The 24,549-nt window shown below is 40.3% G+C and overlaps 2 protein-coding genes across 1 annotated transcript in view; both read right to left on the bottom strand.

The window, feature by feature from the left end:
• Positions 1-24,549, bottom strand: part of Erich1 (glutamate-rich 1) — a gene marked incomplete at its 5' end in the record, with an annotated part of 52,793,804 nt that overhangs the window by 16,724,949 nt on the left and 36,044,306 nt on the right.
• Positions 1-24,549, bottom strand: part of Wrn (WRN RecQ like helicase) — a gene marked incomplete in the record, with an annotated part of 134,549 nt that overhangs the window by 76,351 nt on the left and 33,649 nt on the right. Inside the window, 8 exon segments of the mRNA NM_001427071.1 lie at positions 903-1,041; positions 2,882-2,962; positions 5,167-5,593; positions 11,285-11,399; positions 16,064-16,133; positions 17,440-17,589; positions 18,245-18,393; positions 18,815-18,960. Coding sequence (NP_001414000.1) covers positions 903-1,041; positions 2,882-2,962; positions 5,167-5,593; positions 11,285-11,399; positions 16,064-16,133; positions 17,440-17,589; positions 18,245-18,393; positions 18,815-18,960 — 1,277 coding nt within the window.

Genomic DNA, 24,549 nt, shown 5'->3' with positions numbered 1-24,549 from the left:
ATTTCATATTGGAAGTAATTTTCAATTAATGATAAAAAATAAATTACATTAGTATCCCAAATTAAGTATACAGAAAAAATAAAATTTTCATTTAGCTGTTTAAAACTGAACCTAGCTCCCTAAATTCTGTTACCTTGATCTAATTTAGCTACCTATCCAATTTAGTTAGGTAAATATAGCTACTTAAATCTTTAGCCAAATATTTTAATTGTACCACGTGGTGGGCTATGTTAGCTCTCCCAAAGTGCCCACCACTGTCCGTCTTAAGATGCAAAGACTCACAAGCGGCCATGAAAGGAGAAAGCACGGATTCTAGATAAGCTGGCATTACACACGAGAGTACTGTCGCACATCTTAACAATCAGACGGCCACACTTCATAAAGGGAAGCAGAGGGAAACACCTCATCGGCACATTTATAAATACCTTCCACCGACAAAATGATTTTGACCTTTCCACATTTTCCCACCACAATATATAGTAAGTAGACTGAGAGTCTGACATTTTGGGAAGGCTACAAAGTGGACAAAATGACCAACAGTTTATACTTAGGTGACAATTCTATCATTTGCACACTCATTTACTATTCTATACATTTAATTTCATGGAAGGAAGTTCTCTGGCGTGGCGCCTGTATAAACCATAAGCTCCTGGCTAACAGACCGCATATACTGGTATCGTTTACAGTGGCAGTCAACATAAGCAATTAGTAACTGTTTCACCACTGTCACTGGGACTAAAGGGTACATCCACTGCAGTTCCCAAGACAACACTAAGGAATGAAACGGTTGGTTCATAGACTGATAAGTAGCTGCACGCCACCAACCTGTAAAACTTCCAAACACGGGAAAACTGGCACAAAATCAAAGTCGGGGAGAGGTGAGTCTGTTTCCTGTTCCTTACCCTCTTCTTCCTGCTCCTCTTCGAAGGCTTCCTTTCCGTCTCCATCTTCCTCCTCGGGAGGAAGGTTCACACTGCCTCCCGTTTCCAGCCATTTGGAATGAGTGGGCTCCCCCACATCGCTGTTTAGATTTTCTAAAGACTGGAAGTTTAAAGGAAATTTGAAGCAGAACACTGACAATACAGTATCTTTTTACCAAGGACAAAGGAGTGTTATTAACAAAGCCTACAATTTCGTTGCAAACTGGCAGATGTGCAAACAACAGCACAAAAGAGCATGTGTGAGCTCCTCTATGGATGTGTGCTGAGGATGGCTCCGAGGCACGAGGCCAGGATAGAGCGTGGCCAGCGAAAACAAGGTTCACTAATAGCCTATGATGGGCGGCCTCTGGGAAATGTATCATACATTTAAATTTTGCTTAATTTAACCGTTTTTTTTTTTCTTGGACTTCTATGTTTTAGAATTCTAAGTGGTCCAATGAAAAATTCTAGTGCTATTTTTAGAGTAAGTTTATTGTACATGTCAATTGCATTTTCCTGAGGAAAGATGAGGCTTACATTATGAGCAAGCAGTAACTGTACTTCGAAATTGTAAAAGACGACCCAAATAACTTCAGGAAAGACATAAAGGGGTTTGACACGGATCTTCTACCCTATTTCAAGAATATTAGTTTATTTCAAATTATCTGTAAAATTGTTACTCAGGAGTGACATAGAATATTCATTTAACCCAAGTTATCTTTACTTTTTATGAGGCCTTGTATTTTTTAGTTTGGTTTTAAGAATTTCCTTAGAAGTGTAATATTTCAATCCTATAAAAGAAAAGCGAGGGGATAAAAAGAGGTCATTATAGCTCTTTAACTCTACCAACATATCCAGAGAGCAGAGCTACGGAGTGGATAATATATGTCACAGATGCCCACAAGTATCCTACACATGGTACCACTTGAACCAGAGAAATGGATAAGTAGTAGATAGGCTGTGATTAAGCTCAGATTTCTTTTTTTTTTTTAAGATTTATTCATTTATTATATATAAGTACACTGTAGCTGTCTTCAGATACACCAGAAGAGGGCATCAGATCTCATTACAGATGGTTGTGAGCCATCATGTGGTTGCTGGGAATTGAACTCAGGACCTCTGGAAGAGCAGTCGGGGCTCTTAACCACTGAGCCATCTCTCCAGCCCAAGCTCAGATTTCTTAAACAGGAGACAGGCTCCCTGGTAAACTGTGATGTTAGCAGTGGACACCAGGGGAGAAGAGAGGCCTCAAATCTACAGTTCATTAGGAATCCCCATCCTTGTTTATCCTTATTTATCTAGAATTCAAAACTAAAGGATTAGAAAAGCACTCTCATTTCATAAAAAGAAAACTCACACTAAGCTGAAAAGGACAGGTTGAAAGGTAGACACGAAAGCATACTTTGTTCCTTTTCGTTTTTCACTTGATTCAACTAAACCGTGCTTTTCCCTACTCTCCCGGTCGGGAGGCTCCTGTCCACACAAGGTGTATGGCCCTCGATAAGCTGGAGATTGAGTGATAGAAATGCACAGATCCACACTTCAATTTTGATAACATAACACAGTAAACAGCCATGATAAAATTACATGTAATCGGGATTTAAAAACAAGAAGTAAGGAAAACCATATACTATAAGTGATCGAATTAGTAAAAAAAAAAAAAATGCAGCAAATACATGAAGAACAAGAAATCAATTTCCTGCTAGAGGGCTTGGTCACTGCCCAGATTCCAGAGAGAGGCGTACGAGGACACAGAACTCATGTGAGAACTCACCATGCTACACCCGAGGCTACTTACATATTAGGAAATGTAAATTGAAAAGATTACAGCCTAACATTGAATAATGGCAATGAACTCCATTGTGCTGGCATCTGATTTAGAACTGAATGATATTTTAATTATTAAAGTGTCCTTTATAAAAACAAAACTTGAAGTAGCTTTTTCTTATGTTCAAACCTACCTTCAGCATCTCCATTTCTAAGTCTTCATCACTTTCAATGATGTAAGAGGAGTCTTTCTCATCATCATCGGGAGATAAGTGCTTTTTAAAAAAAAAAAAATGGATTTCAAAGATTAACGTCCTGCATGATTGATTCTATACTCTCAGCTGGTTTCAGTAGAAGCATTGAGACACCTCCTCTCCTCTAACAGGCAGACGTATAAAGCATATTCATATGTCCATGGAGGAGGGAAAGGAAGAAGAGTAAGGTTTTTAAACATAATCAAAGAGAAAGAACTTAGTTTAAAAGGCAGGCAAGTTAGGTAAAGAGATTTCAAGTAGAGTGTACATGCAAAAGAAAACAAACTGCGCACTGAAGGGTCAGTCAAGGTCAAGCTGGGTCTCCTCGACTTTCCAATACGTGACAGTCTGTACAACGCTGAAAAGTCTGTACAAACCAAGACAAGTAATGGGTTTTTTCACATATATTGACTTAAAAATACCAAAAACTAATACATAATAAGTACATTACCTCTCTTTTTTTTTTTTTTTTTTTTTGGTTCTTTTTTTTCGGAGCTGGGGACGGAACCCAGGGCCTTGTGCTTCCTAGGCAAGCGCTCTACCACTGAGCTAAATCCCCAACCCCCCATTACCTTTCAATAAAGCAGTGTTTTACAAAAAAATTTGAAAAAGTACTAGATATATTACTTACTTGATCTATTGTTGATGTTTGAATATGGAGGGTCTTTACAAAAACTTAGCAATCCCAAGGAATCAAGTCCCTAACAAGAAGCGAACTACCCTTCACACACACACACACACACACACACACACACAAAATCAAGAAGAAATATGAAGAAATAACTCCCCAAATGCTTCATATTTAATTTGGTAATGGGAAAATTAAAATTAAAATTAAAATAAAATTAAAATAGCCTTAATTAACATGCTAATTTAAAGCTATTAAAATTCGGGGCTGGAGATTTAGCTCAGTGGTAGAGCGCTTGCCTAGGAAGCGCAAGGCCCTGGGTTCGGTCCCCAGCTCCGAAAAAAAGAACCAAAAAAAATAAATAAATAAAGCTATTAAAATTCATTTTTAACTGACTGAGGTTTTGATGCCTTCTAAATGCAGTTTTAAATAATAAAAATAATGATGCTAATCATTACATAATAAATTGTCAATAACTGATATAAAAGATATCAGTCAAATCAAAACAATGAGCATAATTCTCTATTATATAAAATATTAAAGTGCATATCTAATTAGAAATTTCTATAGAATTTCACATGTAAGTGAAAGACAGCGTTTTCTAAAAAGGGAGTCTGGGTCACAAAAAGTTGGAATGAGAATATTTTGAAATTGTTAAAACAATGTACATTTATATACTCAATAGAAACAACTGAAAAAAACTGCTGCAAAAGTCAAAGAATTATATATGACTGGGTTTCTAGTTCTATAATGAAATTTAGAGATTTAAACCTATACAATCTTTTCAAAATCTATAATAAAATTTGTTGTTGCAAAAAAAAAAAAAGGAAAAGAAAAAGAAAAAAACCTCAGAAATGATCAGTATCTTCAGTATTTACAAGCTAATAAGAATTCAGAAGGAAACAGGAGTTTCCTGGATCTCCAGGTCACGGTATGGATGCCTGTAAATCAAAACACCCATTCACCCTAACAAATAATTTCTACTTGAAGGAGTGAGACCTGTCCCCCAATCAAGTATGGATGAGTAAACGCTTAGGAAGAATCCCCCCAAAACTATTACCTGTCATATAAAAACATATCATATAAAAACATTAGCAGGGCTGAAGAAATGGCTCAGTGGCTAAGAGCACTGACTGTTCTTCCAGAGGTCCCGAGTTCAATTCCCAGCAACCACATGGTGGCTCACAACCATCTGTAATGGGATCTGATGCCCTCTTCTGGTGTGTCTGAAGACAGCTACAGTGTACTCATAATAAATAAATAAATAAATAAATAAATAAATAAATAAATAAATAAATAAATAAATCTTTAAAAAAAAACCATAAGCAGTAAAGCAGCAAATTCTCTCACTTACACAATTGCACTTATTCCATCTCGTGGCTCTCACAAGCTAGCGCTGCCCTCTGCATGTTTAAATAAAGTTTCACTGAAGCACACAGGCACAACTGCTTGCATGTGTCTGTGGCTGCTTTACAGCGGATAAACGGAATAGAGGCAGTGGAGACCAACGAAAAACTAAAATATTTGTTCTCTGTGCATTTGTACAACAAAGTAAGCCACCCGCTGATGAGTATATTATTCCCTCTCGATTCAGTACCTCAGAAAACTGGTGAGAAATAGCATTATGTTTTTCTTCTTTGGCTTGCTGTTCCAAATCTTGGAGGTCATATTCTGAAATACTTGGCATCAAACAAGTTCTTTCCATAACTTCTCTCAACAGACTGTCTTCCATTTCATCCTCAAATCCACCTTTTTCTTGCTTCACTTGCTTTCTGAAAACATCGACCGCCTCATGCTTCACTAAACTGTCAAGTTCTGGGTCCCATGCTTCTTCTTTAATTTTAGGAAAAGTCCTGTGTTCTCCCATTTGTTTCTCTTTCTCTCCGACAGCAGCTGAACCCTCGGATGACAGTAAATGCGAACCACCGCCTGGCTCCAGTTTAGTCCCAGTGTCTGTAGAAGCACAGATCACCTTTCTCAATGAACACAGATTTTCTGAAATGTTCTCCAATATCATAGGAACCCTAAAAAAGTCCAAGAAGCGTTACTCAGCTTTAATTTTATTCATCATAAAGATGAGTTTTAACAACTTACTGAGGAGACCCATTGGACTAAAACCGTTCCTCGTTTCCATGTGGCCGCATGTTAGTATGATTAGTGGCCAACTTGCCTGTGGGACTGGGTACTTCTCACTGTAGAAGTAGCCTTGCGTATTCATTCAGACGCAATAGTACTTGGTCCCAAACTCCTTTATGCCAGATGTCCCTTTTTCTGTCTGATAATTAATTTAATGAAATGTAACCTACATCAATAGTATATGGCCACGCAACAAAGCAAAATCTATTTCATAATATTCTGCACTAAAAACACAAGAGAAGCCAGCAAAGTTCTGCTAATACATTTTTATATGTTAATAAATTTGCTAAAAATGAAAAACTCAGGGTGTTAAAGTAAAACTCCAGAGGTAAGCCCCACCAACATATCAAGTGACATGGAAGAATGAAGGTCAGGTCTTAAAAACTATTCAGGAATCCTGTCATACAGTGAAAAGATCAAACCTGTGAACGTAGATACAGAGGAAGGAGAAGAAATCCACGCAAAGGCAGAGAAAATATTTTTAATAAACTATACAAGAAATTTCCCCCAATCTAGAGAAATGCTTTTTAAGGTATAAGAAGTATAGAGAAAACTAAATAGACAGGACCAGAAACAATAATCCTTCCCTCCAATATAATCAAAATACTAAACATACAGGAGAAAGAAAGGATATTAAAAGCTACAGGGTTTAAAGTCCAAAGAACATACAAAGGCTGGGCCACTAAAATAGCATCTAGCTTTTCAGTGGAGATTTTGAAAGCCATAAAAGACCTGAGTGAATATTCTTCAAACTCCAAAAGACCACAAATCCAGTCCAGACTATTTATACACAGCAAAACTATCCATCACAACAGACGGAGGAGAAAAAAACATTCTATGATTAAACCAACTTTAAACATTTCAATCTACCAATCCAACACTACTGAAGGTATTTGAAAGAAAACTTCAGTCTGAAGAGGTTAACCACACCCAAGAAAACGGAAGGAATGATCCAGAGGAGAAAGAAAGCCACACTTTAACCACAAAATAACAGAATCAAAAACCAAACCAAAACGAAAACAATAATGACAAATGTTCATTGGTGACTCTCAATTATCATGGTCTAAAGTCCACAAGAAAAGGACACTGAAACACTGTCTTCCAGCACAAACCTAACGTACATACGTATTGACTCCAGAGACTGTGGAAGCTGGCACAAGAATGCCAAAGGTTCAATCCAGACAAAATCCCAGTACCCCTAACCAAAAACTCTTTGCAAAAGCTGGGAATAAAACAAACAAACCAGTTTTCCCTAATTTGTGCCATTGGGTATATTAACCACACTCCAGGGCAGGCGCCAAGCTCAGAGCAGATAACCAACACAAAATGAACTCCTTGCTTTTTCTGTAGGCTTTATGTCATTTTGTTTGGGTATCCATTTTTCCTTATTGGGTTTTTTGTCTGTATTGATTTTTCTTTGATTGTTCATTGTGGATAGGGGCTCAAACCTGAAGTCTGGTGGGTAGGAAGGTGGTTAGTAAGTATCTGAAAAGGGGTGGGGGATAGGGAGAGCATAATAATATATTATATAATAATTTTAAACAAAAATTATAACCTATAGTCAAATAACGTCAATAGCTCATAAGAAAAAAAATAAAAATTCTTAGGACTTTGTATTCACATGAGTTCAAGTATACTGAATTATCACTCCACTTTAAAGAAACTAAACTTAGAAACTGGAGATAACACATTCCGAGCGCAGTGTAAATAAGAAACTGTGCAGAACTCCAAACAGCTGGACTACAGTTAATGACAACTCTGTGATGCTTGCCTGGAGGGCACGAGGCCTCCAACTCAATCCTCAGTCTAAGGAAAGAAAAACTACTTAAGTGAAGAACTTAGAGAAAGCCAAAAGAGTGTGATAAACAAAGACACATATGTTATTATGTAATAAGTGCTTTGGGCTCTGTATTCTAACTTCTCAGTATTTAAATCAATGATTTAGAAAATCAGAAATGCTCCAGTAGCTCCAGTTAATTTTTATTTTAGTGGTTCAGATCAAACTCTGCTCTTCCATGAGAAAAAAACATCAACGTCCGAGTTGTTCCACAGACTGTTCCTACACTGGGACAAGACACAGGAAAATCAAACTAGAACTGATGGGATGGTTCAGCTTCATCCTGACAGTTACCATTCATACTGGGAAAGGTATTATGCCACATGTGGTTGAATCAGGGGAAAGCTGGAGGAAGCTGAGGAGGGTGACCCTGTAGGAGGACCAGCAGTCTCAACTAACCTGGACCCCCGAGATCTCTCAGACACTGAGCCACCAACCAGGCAGCATACACCAGCTGATATGAGGCCCCCAACACATATACAGCAGAGGACTGCCGGGTCCAGGTTCAGTCAGAGAAGACACACTTAACCCTCAAGAGATTGGAGGCCCCAGGGAGTTTAGAGGTCTGGTAAGGTTGGGGTGGGGGATGGGGACATCCTCTTGGAGATTGGGATGGGGAGAAAGAGATGAGGGATGTGGAACAGTCAGAGAATGGGCTGGGAGGGGGATAAAATCCGGACTGTTAAAAAAGATAAAAGAATAGATTAAAAAAATTGTTAATCAAATTCAAAATCTGCTGCTAACTAATGAGCATGATAGGAATCCTAAGGAAGGAAATGTGCATGCTACTGTGTATATCTCTGAGTACACTCTGATGTGTGTATTAGACTTATTTTAAAACAATAAAATTTTATAAATCTTTTTATTAGTCAGGCTGGCCTTGAACTTGGGATTCTCCTGCCTCAGCCTCCTGAGTGCAGAGGTTATAGGTATGTACCATGGTACCTGGCAATTTTGAAAATTTTGCTATATATACAGTATATGATTATATTCATATACATACACTGCTTATACATAACAACTGTGTGTAAATAATGTGGTAGGAGCAGTTATGATTCAATTTAATTGTGAAATAAATGTGTTGCTATAGCAATAGTGACCATGTTATAATGTCTTATTTATCATACACTCACATCAGAGTAAGGCATAACCACTTACTCTAACACTAAAGGCTGGCCTGTGAGGATATACATGGTAGCATGCCCATTTCCTTCCTTAAGATTCCTATCATGATCATTAGTTAGCACCCAGCAGAATGTTATGTTCACTGCAGCAATGCCACAGCACACTGCATGTAAAGTCAATGACTAAACAATACTAAATAACATCAATCCTATCAGGGTCCTCTGAAACAAAAACAACTGTTCCCTTCTAAATAAACCTCAAACTTTTTTGTTGTGAGTTCTTGATGCTAATAAAGCCTACTTAGCTTGCTGTTATAAAGTAAAGCATTAGGTATATGTAATGTATACCAAGCAGGTATTCTGTAAAAATCAGAAATCTGTGTTTAAGAAAAGAACATAAAAGTGATTGAAATTGGTACCAGGAGTGGGGTATTACTTGACAGACGTGAACATGCTGTTTTGGGAAGGACTTTGGAACTTTGGACTAGAAAAGCCATTGAGTCTTCAAAGCTTGATGAGCTATTCAGTGCAGCTTGGAAGATAAAAATGTTGAGAGTAATGCAGACAATGGAGTTCTGGCTTGTAAAGCTTTAGAAGGAAGGATGAGAGTCCCTCAAAGACTCTATAGGGCTATTTGCTATTTTGAGTTGAGAATCTAGTGGTTCTGGTCAGCGGGAGCTGAAAAAGCAGCTGTGGTTACCATGGGACTAGAACCAATGAAATAAAACTCTGAATCACTGGGCCAATTGATGCCTGCCATCTGGAGCTGAGAAATTAGTGGTAATTCAGAAAAGACCAGCGTCATTGATGGGAAATCTAAGAAACATTGCCTCTGAGTCAGCATACAAAAACTGTATTCCAGAGGTGGCCAAGGTGTATTCCAAGGCTGTATTTCACTCTGGGAGCATAACTTGAGTAGTAGACAAGTCACACATACGGGACTGGTTTTAAGACATGAAGGGATCATGAACAGCAGCTGAGGCTTGGCACTGTGAGAGTCCAGGAAAGGTCTCCGGTGAAGGTGCAGCTTCAGCAGCAGTTAAAGGCCCAGGATTAAAGAGCTCATGGAGAAAAGTTGAGGCTTGGCACAATGAAGAGAACCCAGAAGACAAAAATGGGTGAAAGTGCAAACCAGTTGCAGGAGAAAATTCCAGCATTTCGGAGATGTATCATTAGATGACCATCAAGAACAGCAGCAACAGGAGGGACCCAGCCAGAGCCTGGAAGACAAGCTCTGTGTCCTCTAGACAGTGGGGTGGGAGAAGTGAGCCAAGCCCACTGGAGGAACCCAGAAGATCAAGAGTGGATCCCAGACTGGACATCGCACTATTCACACTGGATCCCAGACTGGACATCGCACTATTCACACTGGATCCCAGACTGGGCATCGCACTATTCACACTGGATCTCAGACTGGGCATCGCACTGTTCACACTGGATCCTAGACTGGGCATCACACTGTTCACACTGGATCCCAGACTGGGCATCACACTGTTCACACTGGATCCCAGACTGGGCATTGCACTGTTCACACTGGATCCCAGACTGGACATCGCACTGTTCACACTGGATCCCAGACTGGGCACCGCACTGTTCACACTGGATCCCAGACTGGACATCGCACTATTCACACTGGATCCCAGACTGGGCATCGCACTGTTCACACTGGATCCCAGACTGGACATCGCACTATTCACACTGGATCCCAGACTGGGCATCGCACTGTTCACACTGGATCCCAGACTGGGCACCGCACTGTTCACACTGGATCCCAGAATGGGCATTGCACTGTTCACACTGGATCCCAGACTGGAAATCACACTGTTCACACTGGATCCCAGACTGGGCACCGCACTATTCACATTGGATCCCAGACTGGGCACCGCACTATTCACACTGGATCCCAGACTGGGCATCGCGCTATTCACACTGGATCCCAGACTGAACATTGCACTATTCACACTGCTGTGAGTTTGGTTTTGCTTTAAGATGGTGACTGCACTGGTCCTTCCCTCTTAAAAGTTAGAAAGTATTTTTTTTAATTTTACAGGAGCTAATAGTTGAGAGACTTTAAATCTAGAGAGAGAGAGAGAGAGAGAGAGAGAGAGAGAGAGAGAGAGAGAGAGATTGCTTTGGGAGTTTTATAGACACTTTGAATTTTAAGATATTATGGGATTTTAAGTTGTAAAATTCTGTATATGTGACAGCTTTATTAATGTATAATATAGGAGATGAACAAGAAAAGAAAGGTTCTGGTTAAAGGATGGTATGTTTGTATAACAAGGTAACAAGGAGTCAGTTGTGCTGGCTACTTTTATGTTAATTTGATACAAGTTACAATCATCTGAGAAGAAGAAAGCTTGATTTAGAAAATGCCTTCCTAAGACTGGGTGTCAGCAAGCCTGTGGAGCATTTTCTTAGTTAGTGACTAAAGAGGGAGGGCTCAGACCACTGTGGGCGGTGCCATCCTTGGGCTGGCTGGTAGTCTTGGGTTCTTTAAAACGCTCTCAATCAACCTACCACAAATCTCCTCCAAACACACACACACACACACACACACACACACACACACACACACACACAAATAAAAACATATTTTTAAAAGCACAATATTTAACCTCTGTAGAGTTTCCAAATTTCTGCAAGTGACAGGAAAATGATTGGCAAGGTCCCTCATTTCTTCAGAGATTGAATTCAACTGTTTCTTCATCTCCATAGGTAGGCTTTCCTCTGCTAAATAAAAGAAAGAAAGAAATCTATATTAATATTCAAATTAGAACACCGTGATTTTATTTAACCACATCATATATAGTATTAGGATCCAGATTTTCATCTACTCTCTTCTTAAATCTCTAAACCACTTTCCTCTCAACTTCCTTGTCATAATGTCCTTCTCAAATTTTTGCTATTTGAAATTTAGAGTAAATTCCAAATTTATACATTATACAATCCAAATATTACTGACCTAGACAAGAGAACAAACATGAGACTCTAAATTCACAGACACTGTTTCTGACTCAGAGATCAGTAAGTGCCAATCCACGTGAGCTCAAACTTAACACTATTTGGAAATCTTGCCCAAGGATAACTCTTCGTTCCAACGATCTCTTCCTCATCTAACCTGAGCTACTCATTCCCATGATCCGGACTCTTAACCTTAAAGACGCACAATAAAATCTCCACCCTGCCCCAAAACTTCCACTACAAACATTTCCACCATAAATACAGCCATCCCACCATTACTGCCAGCGGGCTTTCCCCAGCTCAGTGAGTTTACACTTCAGAAGGAAACCTGTTGACTCCGCCCTCTCCCGCACCTACTAACACTCTCTAATCGACATCTAAGTGGCTGGACACACTTGGAAAAAAAAATGATGACCAATTTGACTTTAAACTCAAGACACAGATCCCACTTATTTTAAGATGACAATTTTATACTTCTGCTTTGTCTTTTAAGTTCTCAATGCCTGCTGATCGTCCTCAGATGCTCTGTTCCTATTTTCTCCTAACTCCGACTCAGCTTTTCCCCCTCAGCATCAGGGCTTCCTCTGGGAAGACTACCACATTATCAACACTAATTGTTAATCCAAGATCCGCGCATCATTCAAATCCTCGGAGGTTTAAGGGGATGATGACTCCTTCCTATTTAAAACATTTCCTTTGCCCCCTCCTCATTCACTGATGCCCTGTCTCCGCCCTCTTGCCATTCTGGCTTTCAAATGCCAGTGTGAGCTTGAAGCTGAGGCCGCCTCTGTTCTTCCATTCATTCACTCCCAATTTTATCTGATCCAGTCTGACCACAGACGGGACAATCTACATCTCTAACACCGACTTCCGCTGTGAGCTCTGGAATCCCATTTCCCATAGTGCTGTGGTGGTTGAGTGAGAAATATTTCCCACAGACTCGGGCATTTGAACACTGGATGCCCAGTTAGTGGCTCCGTTTGGAGAGGTTTAGGCAGTGCGACCTTCCCGAGGAAGCATGCCACTGGGGATGGCTTTGAGAATACACAGCTTCACCCTACTTCCTGTTTGCTCGCTCGGCTTTGAGATGTGAGCTAACAGTTTCCTGCTCCCACAGCCACGCCAGCAGCTTTCTGCCATGCTCTCACAGCGTCACTGAAGACTGATCCCTCTGAAACAGTGAGCCAAAAGAAACTCCTTTCCTTAAAGACCTCTTTGGTCACAGTGTTTTATCACAGTAACAGGAAAACAGGAATAATTAATACAGAGATGTTCGTGGATATAAAAAGCCACCTACAGTTTTTCAGTCCATGCTGCAATTTGAACTTCTCCCACCAAAACATATTCTTCATATCACCTTGTACTCTGACCCTGCCAGTCATTAGGTGATTCAACTAAAATACCTTGGTTATCCTAGCAGAGTCTTTCCCCCACCCTTTATAAAGAATTCACCTAGAATCCATCACAGTATATACCTTCAGAATACCTACTGCATTTACGTTTCTCACTATCTCTACTAGCCTAATACAATTATCTTCTATTTCTGGAGAATGAAACTAGCCTCCTGACTCTCTAACTTGCTGGCTGTTATAGATGTGAGAAGCTCATTTTAAGACAAAATCTGGATCACTTTATTCTACAGCCCCACACCCGCTAAACTAAGGGTTTCATACTGGCCATCACTGTAGTGGTGGTTGTTAGTTTTGAGGATTAAAACATCAAGTCTGATGTGGAACAGATCATGTCCTAACTGACTGGCCTGAAGCCTCTTTCCAGCCTTGGTTCCTACAACTCTTCCTCATACTCATTTCTCTTTGGTTATATTAACTGCCTCTTACACGAGGAAAGCAGTTACCTCAGGGGTAACTGCTTTCTTGGCTCGAAGCATTTGCAGCAGTTCCTTCCGACAGCCAGATAGCTTATTCCCTTGCTTGTCAAATGAAATCAATACATATGAAAACTAATATATAATAAACACTAGACAAACCTGTGTTTTATGAGCACTCCCTTTCTAAATCGAGTTTCTAAAAATCGAGTTTCTAAAAATCGAGTTTCTATACACTTAAAATCATATTCCTTACATCGTCATTATTTGGAGTAATATGATTAATTTGATTGATATAATTTTATTATGGTTTCTACCCACCTCATCACACTACTCGATTCTTGCTGTGCCTATAATATTTTTATACTACCAAAGCCTCTGGACACTGTTTGTTCTAAAAGCACACCTTCAGTTTGCAACACTCTTTTGCACCCAGAACACCAAGTATAGCACAGAACAATGGCTCTTTCACAGGAGTCACATATCAGATATTTATATTACAACTCATAATAGTGGCAAAATTACAGCCATGAAGTAGCAATGGAAATGTTATGGTTGGTGTCACCACAACATGAGGAACATCATTAAAGGGTCACAGCATTAGGGAGGTTGGGACACACTGGTGTAGAAGGTTACAAATGATAGTGGCTATTGTGCTAAATCTAATGATTACCTGCAGGCCTACACTTCGCGAAAATCTCAGCAGAATTCAAAACAGTTGATAACATCCTCCTTCAAACCCAAGCTTCCCTTGGCTTTCTGCACACTGGTACTCGAGTTGTACAGTACTTTCTCATTTCCCTCCACACCCAGGGCGACTCCTGCAGCGTCCCCTTCTCCACACAAGGACTACACACCAGGAGTTTCCTAGGACTCTCAGTCCTAGCATTTCATCTCACACTGTCTTCTGAGACACAGCCTACATATCTAGGTGTCCACAGGCCATAACCCTCTTGCTATCTGAGATGTTTCTCTCCTCTCATGTCTAAAAACAAGTATAAGACATCACTTCTAGCTGGGTAGTGGTGGTGCACACCTTTAATTCCAGCACTCGGGAGGCAGAGGCAAGCAGATCTCTGAGTTCGAGGCCAGCCTGGTCTATACAATGAGGCCTAGGACAGCCTCATTGTAGGCTACACAGAAAAATCCAGCCTTGGGAAAAAAATCACCCCTAAAACCTGCTCTTCTTTACCCTGGGTTTTAATCCATCATGCAGTCAAAACCCAGGAGGATCCTTGACACGTGACTGTCCTTACATCAGATTCTGTTGCCTCTACTTCTCCATTAAATGGAGGACAAAGCTACCCCTGACACAAGTAACCAATTCAAGTTACCTTTTCTTCTTTCTTGGCTTACGGACATAACTCCCAAAAAGCTTTCCCACCATTTTTTTGTGATCCTAAAATCCTACAATTTTCTTTCTCTGTGGCTCACTCTGTGTGTGTGTGTGTGTGTGTGTGTGTGTGTCTATTCTACAGCTTGTTTTGTTAGTTTCTTTTGAGCACAGTGCATTGCCCTTCCACATTTAGAGCCGTCAATAATAGCTTCAGTTTGTTCTCTGGAAGGCTATGTGTAAGCTCTGCCGCGTAGGCTGCCCTCTTTCATTTTTCTGCTTCTCCTCCCCTCCACTGTCACAGTCCACAGTTTACTGCACTGCACAACTTACCGAGAGCTTCCCTGTGTACCCGTCTCTCCTTTTTGCCTTTGGCTCTGGCTAGCAAATGCCTGCTCCTATTTCGGGCTTCATCTCAAGCATTAGTTCTTCCAGGAAATATTTTCAATGAAATATACTAATGGTTATGTAAATCATGTTATCACCAAAAAGCTTCCTGATTTCAAAGCCTTTCAGATCGTGTAGTAGGACTGATCAATCTATTTAACAATTCTCTCTGGCCATCAAGGGAAGCTTTGAGCATCTGTCCCTTTAGTGGTCACAATTAATCCATGAAATTATATTTATCTATCATCCACATCACAAGCATGCGGAAAGAGACGTATTACAGGTCAGATGGCTACGGTCCCACTGGTCTCTTCAGCACCAAAGCTAATGTGTATCCGCCTACTGGTCTCTTCAGCACCAAAGCTGATGTGTATCCGCCTACTGGTCTCTTCAGCACCAAAGCTAATGTGTATCCGCCTACTGGCTACTCCTTCTGCAATCACTACACAATCATAGCATCTGACAAGGGCAAGGTTGAGTGGAGGAAACAGCGACCTTACGCAGAAAAACGGGACACTGCAGAGTGCTGGATACACATTAAAGGTCGGGGTGAGGCCATCTTAAACATTTGTAGAAAAGAATGTGTATGTTCCAGCCAAGAGGAAGCTGGCTGCTCACCGATGTTATCAAGGACAATAACAAGGCCACTTCATGCATCTGAAGGGCAGCGAGACTACAAAACGAGCTGTGGAAGCCCTGCCTTCCCACGAGGGAAATATCTACAACGCCAATCCCAATCCTGAGGAATTTCACCTCTATGGCAACACTGCTCAGACATTTAGGAAGTACCACGATACTTTGCAAAGATCCACAATACTTTGACATTTTGAAACGAGTCTCACAAATGGCAGTTTCACATTTCACCTTTTATTTTAGGCCATAACATACCTTTATTTAGAGCAAACACTTGCACGGCATCACCCAAATTTTCTAATTTTTGATAGATGATGAGACCAGCCTATAAAAAGACAGAAGAAAATCAAAGTGCACTTTAAAGATGACCAAAATAAATTTATATGCCAACTCTCTAGCAAAATCTACAAAAATGATTTCCAAAACACCCAAAATGAAGTGAAACTATGTCATTATACAAAGACCCAGGTCTTTGTGTAAGCACTATTACAATTGGAAAACAAAATCTGCCTTGGCTGTAAAATACAGCTTTAAACTTTCACTTATGAATTTTCAGAATTGTAAGTAGGTATCCAAGTGACACAATCTGTAAACAAAATCTAATAACTACCATCTAGTAAGAATCATCTGTTTTGATGAAGGATCCTATCCAATTCTTTAGATTTCATTAAATCAACTGAGAATGTTGGTCAGTGTAGGAACAACGGTGCAAGCTGGGTATTTTTTAACAGAATCAATCAAGTCACACAAACTATCAAGACTATGGACACGGCAGCCTGTATTCTCCATACTAAGGAGACAGGGGCAAGAGGATCAGGACATCAAAGCCAGCCTCAGCTACATGAACGGTTCAAGACCAGAATAAGCGGCAAGAAAGTGAGCAAGGAAGAAAAGAAAGCCAAAGGAACTGTGGCAAGTCTCAACTCAGCTAGCTGTTTTCCTGGCAAAAAGTATCTGTTGCTTTTTCTTTGTTTTTCTGGTTCAAATTAGAGTACCTATCTCTTAAAAATAAATATAAGATGAAAAAATAAATAAATAATATTTATATTTTTATATGATCAATAAGTATGATCTAGGGCAAAGAAATTTACAAAAGATCTATTTCTTCTGTTAAAGCATACATAGACAAAAGTACTGTATATAAAGACAAGCCTAGATGCCAGTATGTATAGGTTATAAATATGAAAATACATCTAAGAACAGCAACTATACTTGGAGGCAATTTATCTAAATTTCCACATTTTAAATATAAATGTAGGGCATAGGCTGGTTTAAATAGAGAAAGCCTATGACTTTTCTGACTCTGAGTTGCTTATATACAAAATACGTCATCAGACCATTTGTGCCTGTTAAGCTTAAGCCTTTCGTGCTTTTAGAAAGTCACATTCTTTTACAGGAATTGGACGTCACTCTAACTTCATGATGGTGAAAATAACTACTGCTAAACAACCTGTTCATTGGTTCGTTCTAATTAACATGGAGAGTTTCACTTGATGTATCCCCAAGCAATCTTTAATGACAAACTGAAATAAAATATTTTGGCTAAGGACCCAACCCCAGTAAGTTTTTACTAAAGTGATTTGGTACCAGAAATGAAAATGATGTCATACTGAAGGTCTTCAAATACATACGTAAGCATCAGTGGCTGCATACAGTTTCTGGTCCTCAGAGAGGGGGAAATCACTCCAATTGCTACAGCGGATGGACTTGTCTTTCAAAAGCTGTTTTCCTAAGACGTGTTTAACCAGACCATTGAGGCTCCAGGTCTCCGCGCACTTGAGCTGGAAGGAGTGAAAGGGGAACAGAGCAAACACTCGCCATCATTGTCAGATGTCCCCAGGGGCCACCAAGGAAACAAGCTTCCCATCACGGAGACCTCATTCCTAGTCGGCAGTAGGAACTTAACTCCAAGGTTCCATAATGTGGGCATCACGATACTTAAACTTTAAAGGTATGTTCCTAGAAAGCAGCTGGATAGGTTAGAAAGTTTTGAACTTCACAGCCAAATGAACGCTTGGCTAAATATAAGAATGGAATTATTTCATTAATGACAAAATGGAAACCTAGGTGGGATGTTAAAGCCAAAAGACACTCAGTGCTCTACCAAGAGCTGCCCTGTGGTCCTCTTTTCAGAAGACAGGCTATTGGAATAAACCCCTAGGAATACAATAAACTTTCAAATGTGCAATACACGAATAAGAAGGTTGGCAGGAAAGACGGAAGGGTGCTGGTTCAGGCGACTGGACAATGAGACAGCAATTCACAACTGGAGGGTTTTTATTATCTTACTTTGAACATCTGTATTGGCACCAAAATCAACACATAGCTTCCATTACTTTATAAAAGAAAGAGAAACTAACATTTAGATGAAAAGATGCACATTCCGTGGAACACAGGTTAGCGTATTTATTAAAATAATGTCTATTTTACTTTTACCTTTCTGTTGGCGACGTCTGTCAACTCCACAAAACTCTCCAACTTGACATCAAAGTCACGCAGAAGTTTCCACTGGTCCCCTTCAATGCCCACGCCTGCCTTCCTAATCGATTTGTTTTCTAGTAACATTTTTAACCCCTGGGGGAAAACTGAAACATTTCATTATTATTTCCGTAACACTGTCAAATGTAATGGATTCACTATTTTTGTGCGTCCTGGACAAGTGTTTAACTGTTTCTGTTAAGCTTAAATTTAGAATCCCATTCACCTCTCTTTCCTTAGCCAACGCATAGTCCACAGTGAAAATTGACTAGGAAAAAATGAGTTTGAGTGCCACCTCTAGGAACAGTGACAGTGTATTATTCCTAGACATTTACACCTCTAAACTTCAGTTCTCTATTCTCTAACACAAAAAGGATAGTAAAAAAAAAAAAAAACAAGTAAAAATATAAATACTTAAATAAATATAAGATCATGAAAGAAGGCCTGTTAATAAAAGAACCTAATTTTACAACATGAGAGTTGATGTTATTATTGATGGCCATATGAAAGTACAGCTGAGATACCAACCTGACATAGAAGAAATGTGAAACAAGTAACACTTGCTCTCAGACACGCACAGCTGGATCACTGCAACTCTGCTTCGTTTCCCTTGCTTGTATATGGGTGGCCATTCCATGTCAAATCCTACCACATCTCCGTCAGACAGATGCATGCTACCAAAGGAAAAATGGTGCGCATTAACTGCATGAACCTTTTATTTTTCCTTTTCCATCACTAATGACATTGTCACAAATGAAAGGACAAACCTGGGGAGCATATCTGTGACACATACAGCATGTAGTTAGCAAGCAGCCAGAAAATATTAAAAGGTGATTTTTTTTTCTTTTAAGTAATTAAGAGGGCTGGAGAGATGGCTCAGTGGTTAAGAACACTGGCTGCTTTTCCAGAGGTCTTGAGTTCAATTCCCAGCAACCACATGACAGATCACAAATGTCTGCAACTCCAGTTCCAGGGAATCTGACACCCTCAAACACTATTGCACATAAAATCAAAATCAAAATAAATAAATAATTTTAAAGTCATTAAGAGGACTTCTGCCTTAGTCACTGTTGTATTGCTACAGTAATACTGTGACCATGGCAACTCTTATAAAGGGAGGCATCTGATTGGTGGCTGGCTTACAGTTCAGAGTTTAGCCCACTATCATCATAGGTGTAAAGCATGGCCCTGGAGTAGTAGCTAAGGAGCTATATCCTGAGCAGCAGGTAGAGAGAACAAGAGGTCTGTTTTTGTTCAAAAGGTCTGTTCAAAAGCAAAGGCTTTTGAAACCTCAAAGCCCACTCCATATGACACACTTCCTCCAACAAGGCCATTCTTCCTAATTCTTCTAATCTAGTGGTTCTCAACCTTCCTAATGACTCCCGACCATAAAATTATTTCGTTGGTACTTCCTAACTGTAATTCTGTTACTGTTATGACTCATGATGTAAATATTTGATATGCAGGATATCTGTGAAAGGGTTGCTTAATGTCCAAAGACATTGAGACTCTCGAGTTGAGAACCATTATTCTAATCCTATCAAAGAGTTCCACTCCCAGATGACTAACTATTCAATATGAGCCTTTGAGTTCCACTCCTACTCAAACTCTAAGAGGTGAGATGGCTCAGTCGATTAATGACTTAGTTTGCCATCTACTGCTGTGATAAACACCATGTCCAAGGGCAACTTGGGAAGAATGGTTTGTTTAAGCTCACATGTCACTGACCGTCATGGAGGGAAGTCAGGGCAGGAACTCAGGGCAGGTACCTAGAAGCAGAAACTGAAGCAGAGGCCATGGAGAAACACTGCAAACTGGCTTGCTCAGTTTGCTTTTTTATACAAGGCAGTACCAACTCCCAAGGGATGATGACACTGCCCAAAGTGAGCTGGTCCCTCCCACATCGATCGTCAATCAAAAAATGTATTCCCATGCTTGCCTATAGACCATTCTAATGGAGCATTTTCCTCAGATGACTCTAGCCCATGTCAAATGGGCAAGAAAAACTAACCAACAAAACAAAGAAAAGAGTGCTTACTGCAACCCTGCTCCCTTTTGCAGGGAAGAGGGACTGGAAATAAACTAAATTATCATAAAATAAAAGAATAAACAAACTGTAGGATGCCCAAAACAGAAACAGTAGCATATAAAAGATGAATGGAACTACATATATCAAAAAGAAAATTTCTCAAAACTTGACGGAGTGAAAAAGACAAGTTGCAGGAAACCCATATCGTTTTTAAATTGGCAAATAACACAATACAGAGGAATACTAAATTCTAAATTCATGACATGTTATTTTAAAATACCACGGGGGCTGGAAGAAAGTAAATTTAAAAGGGTATAAGTGAGCTTTTATTTTCTGTTTACCTTTATTTTTGGACACATAATAGAAGGAAAGAACCTACTTCTGGAAGCTGTCCTCTGTCCTACACACACATACTAAATAATAAAGATTTGATATAATTAGATAAGAAGATACGGCTGCTTTGTTTACTATTGTTTCCCTACCTAGTTCATAATTTTTGATTAAAAATGTATTACGAACATAAAAGAATATCAACTAGTACCTCAGGCTAAGATGAAATTTACAGGAAGTACTTATTCCTCCACTAAAAATAAACAAGAAATTGTACAAACATATCCAAATTTACTGTTCTCGGAACAAGGTGACAGTCTTACAGTTGTCCCTGGTGCTCCTAGAATGCCTTACAGACAACAGAGACAGGACAGCCCTGAGGTGGGGAACAGAAAGCTGGACGCTGCAGGGCAGTCACGAGCCCACAGTGACTCTGGGAATCCGGAGAGGCCAGGAAAGGTTAGGGTCACTGTTAACTGTACAGTTCTCAGGCACCACACAGACAGAGGTAAGAGACTGTAAGTTCTCAAGTCACAGCAGGCGTTCTTGCTGAACTCCAGGAATAATCAGCAGCCTCCATTAGGATCACACCTGATAGAACTAAACTACCTTCGAAGGAAAAGCAATTACAGACCTAATCATGTCTAAAAGCAAGCCTCCAAATACAGAACCTGTCTCCAGGTAAGCCATCTGACAAGAACTCTTTTCTTAGAAAGTGAACTACAATATAAATATCAAGGTAAAATCGCACACCGCCAGACGAAAAAACTCAACAGCCCACACACGAATCAAGCATAAACATAGTCAGTGGGTGGGATGGGGAATCACTCAATGGGGGTGGGGAGGAAGGAGCTGAAATAACACTGAAGCATGTATTTCGCTCACAGCTGGGCCTGGTGGCACAAGTCTGAGATCTTGGCACTTGGAGGTGTAAGCATAAGGATCAGGGACTAAGATCACCCTCAGCCACACGGTAAATTCAAGGCCAGCCTAGGTTACTAAGACCCTGCTCAAAACAGTACAGAAACAAACAGAAAGATATTATAAATGACAAATACTCAGGAATTTAAAAGAAAGCATATACACAATGAGTAGTAAATTGGAAGGGTTTTTATGCTCAGAGCTCGGGGTCTTGCCCAGCCATCATCGGAGAGAAGCTGCCTCCTGCAGGCGATGGGAACAAACAGAGACCCATGACTGGACAGTGTACAGAGAGTGAGAGGCCTTGGAACCCTCTGTTCTGAATAGGACGCCTCTATCACAGCCCTCCCCCCATGACTCAGGGAAATCTGCAAAAGAGTAGGCGAGAGGTTGTAAGAGCCAGTGTGGGTGGAAGATATCCAGGCAATAAGACCTTCTAGACACAGCAGGGCTGTTGAAGCATGCACAGGGTCTACACAGGTCTAAACCAGATAAAGTCGCAGCGCTCATCCGACCCCTAGCCCCGAAGTTATCTCCGATTTATAACCACTCGCAAGGGAAAACCCAGTGTCTCCAACAGTCTCACTGGGTATAGAAACCACACCCGACAGCAGGCCCTAGGCCCAGAGTAAATGGGCAACACGAAATGAACCTTTTTTTTTTTTTAACCTACCAGGCCTTTATCTTTATATATTCGGGTTTCTGATTTTGTGTACGTATGAGATTCCTGTGTGTACAAGTGTGTGTCTGCATCTGTGTGTTGCCTGTGTTTTTTCTTTGTCTCTTTCTTTTTCTGGTGAGGTGGAGACGATCTGGGATAGTTGGGGGAAGGGAAACCAGAGTCAGAATACGTTGTGTAAACAAGTTATTTTCAGTAACAAAAAAGGAGAGAAAAAGACAATGAAAATTAAAAATCCACAGGGGAGGAAATACAGTAGATCAGACACTACGGAAAAAAAAATAAGTGATTAACTTAAAGACATAGCAAAATAAATACTCAAACTGAAGCATAAAGAAAAAGAGAAAAAAACTTAAAAGGAATAGTATCCAGCAGTCTGATGTATAGACATCAGAGTCCCAGAAAAGCATCGTACTGAAGAGAAAAAAAATTGAAGATAATTTTCAAATTTGACAAAAACTATTAAACTCACAAACTAAAAAAAAAAAAAAACAGTCAATGACTCCCAAGCAGGACCAGCACAGACCTCAGAACAAAGGTATGTCATACCAAACTGTTGAACCCCATGGTGTAAAACTCTTTTTAAACTGCTTTGTTTACTCTTTTTGGTGGCCCCGTGCATGTCGAACTCAGGATCAGCTCTCGGTTCACCGTGAGCCTCTGAGGTTGGAATGGGAAAGGAACTCAGGTCCCCAAGCTTGGTGGCAGATCCCATAGCTACTGAGCCATTTCACTGTCCCTGACGTAAAAATATTGAGAGTTTTGTTTTCTAACTAGGCGTGTATGTGGAGAGGGGTGCATACATGAGCGCAGGTGCCTACAGAGGGCAGAAGAGGGAATCAGACACCCTGGAGCTGGAGTCACAGAACACAGAGGTCTGTGAGGCACCAATAAGGGCACCAGGAACCAGACTGGGGTCCTCTGCAATAGCACTGCCTGCTCTTTTTTTTTTTTTTTTTTTTTTTATATGAGTACACTGTGGCTGTCTTCAGACACACCAGAAGAGGGCATCGGATCCCATTACAGATGGTTGTGAGCCACCATGTGGTTGCTGGGAATCGAACTCAGGACCTCTGGAAGAGCAGTCAGTGCTCTTAACCGCTGAGCCATCTCTCCAGCCCCGCACTTCCTGCTCTTAACGCAGTGCCTGATACGGGAATCTCCAAAGTGACCATAGGAAAATGCAAAGCAAACAGAGGCGCCTTCATAAAATGAACACAGCACTTCCAAATGTTACACAAGTGTTCAGACCACTTAAATGTACCTGCTCAGCTAGTCTTGGCTGTCAACTAAAACACAAGCCCTGGGTTCACCCATGGGATTTTCTCGACTAGGTTATTGGATGTGGGAAGACCATCCTAAATCTAGGTCACACTTTCTGATGGCGGCCCCCCTCAAAGGGCATGGAAGAAGGAAGCTTGTCTTTTTGTCTGCTTGTCCTCACTCTAGCTGCCAAGTTTGTCTACCTTGCTGCTGAGACACTCCTTCACTGGTGTTAGAACCAACTTCTTCAGGACTCCCAGGCAGACTGAAGACTGACTCAGACAGCCAGCCTCCTGGAATGGACAACTACAAGAAGAAAGGATTCTTGGCCTTTGTTGGAGGACAGCCATTGCTGGACAAGAGACCTCAGCCTGTACAGTAACACTAGTAAATCCCCGTTTAATATATATGTGTTCATTCCATCAGTTCTGCTCCTTTAAAAAAAAAAACTGACTGATCTAACACATGTCATATCATAGCAAGACAAAGGTAACATGGTGAGGTCAATATACAACCATGTATATTCTGTGATTTATATTCTGTGAGTCTAATTTTAGTGCAGCAAGATGAAGTCCAGACGCAACCAGTAGCTAGAGTGGAAGTAAAGACAACTACATGCTACTTCTAGATGACATTTACAACCGCCAGGAGGACACTGATAAACAGCTTTATTTACTTCTGCTTAGAAACCCAAATGAAATTAGTTAAAAATCAAAAAAACACATGCAGTCATTTCAGTGATCTGAGTGAATTTACTACTTCTCAGTGGAAGTTGCTTCAGGAGGCTTAGATTGCATACTCCAGGATCCCAATTTCACCAGGTGCTGGGACATGAATATCCAAAATCCCTGTCAAAATGGAATCCTCAATGGAATATTGCTGGGAGGTGGGGCCTAAACACAAGTGTTTAGCTCATTAGGGCTCCACTCCAAAAGCAGTTATCCAGAGAAATATCTCAACCCGTCTTAGCCTCTACAGACAGACACAGTACAAAGGTTCCTTAAAAATGCCAATCCCATTCTCTGGGACTCTATAGCCTCC

The sequence above is a fragment of the Rattus norvegicus genome, chromosome 16, assembly GCF_021556685.1.
Source record: "Rattus norvegicus strain SHRSP/BbbUtx chromosome 16, alternate assembly SHRSP_T2T, whole genome shotgun sequence".
Lineage (NCBI taxonomy): Eukaryota > Metazoa > Chordata > Mammalia > Rodentia > Muridae > Rattus > Rattus norvegicus.
This window is presented reverse-complemented; position numbering and strand designations above follow the sequence as displayed.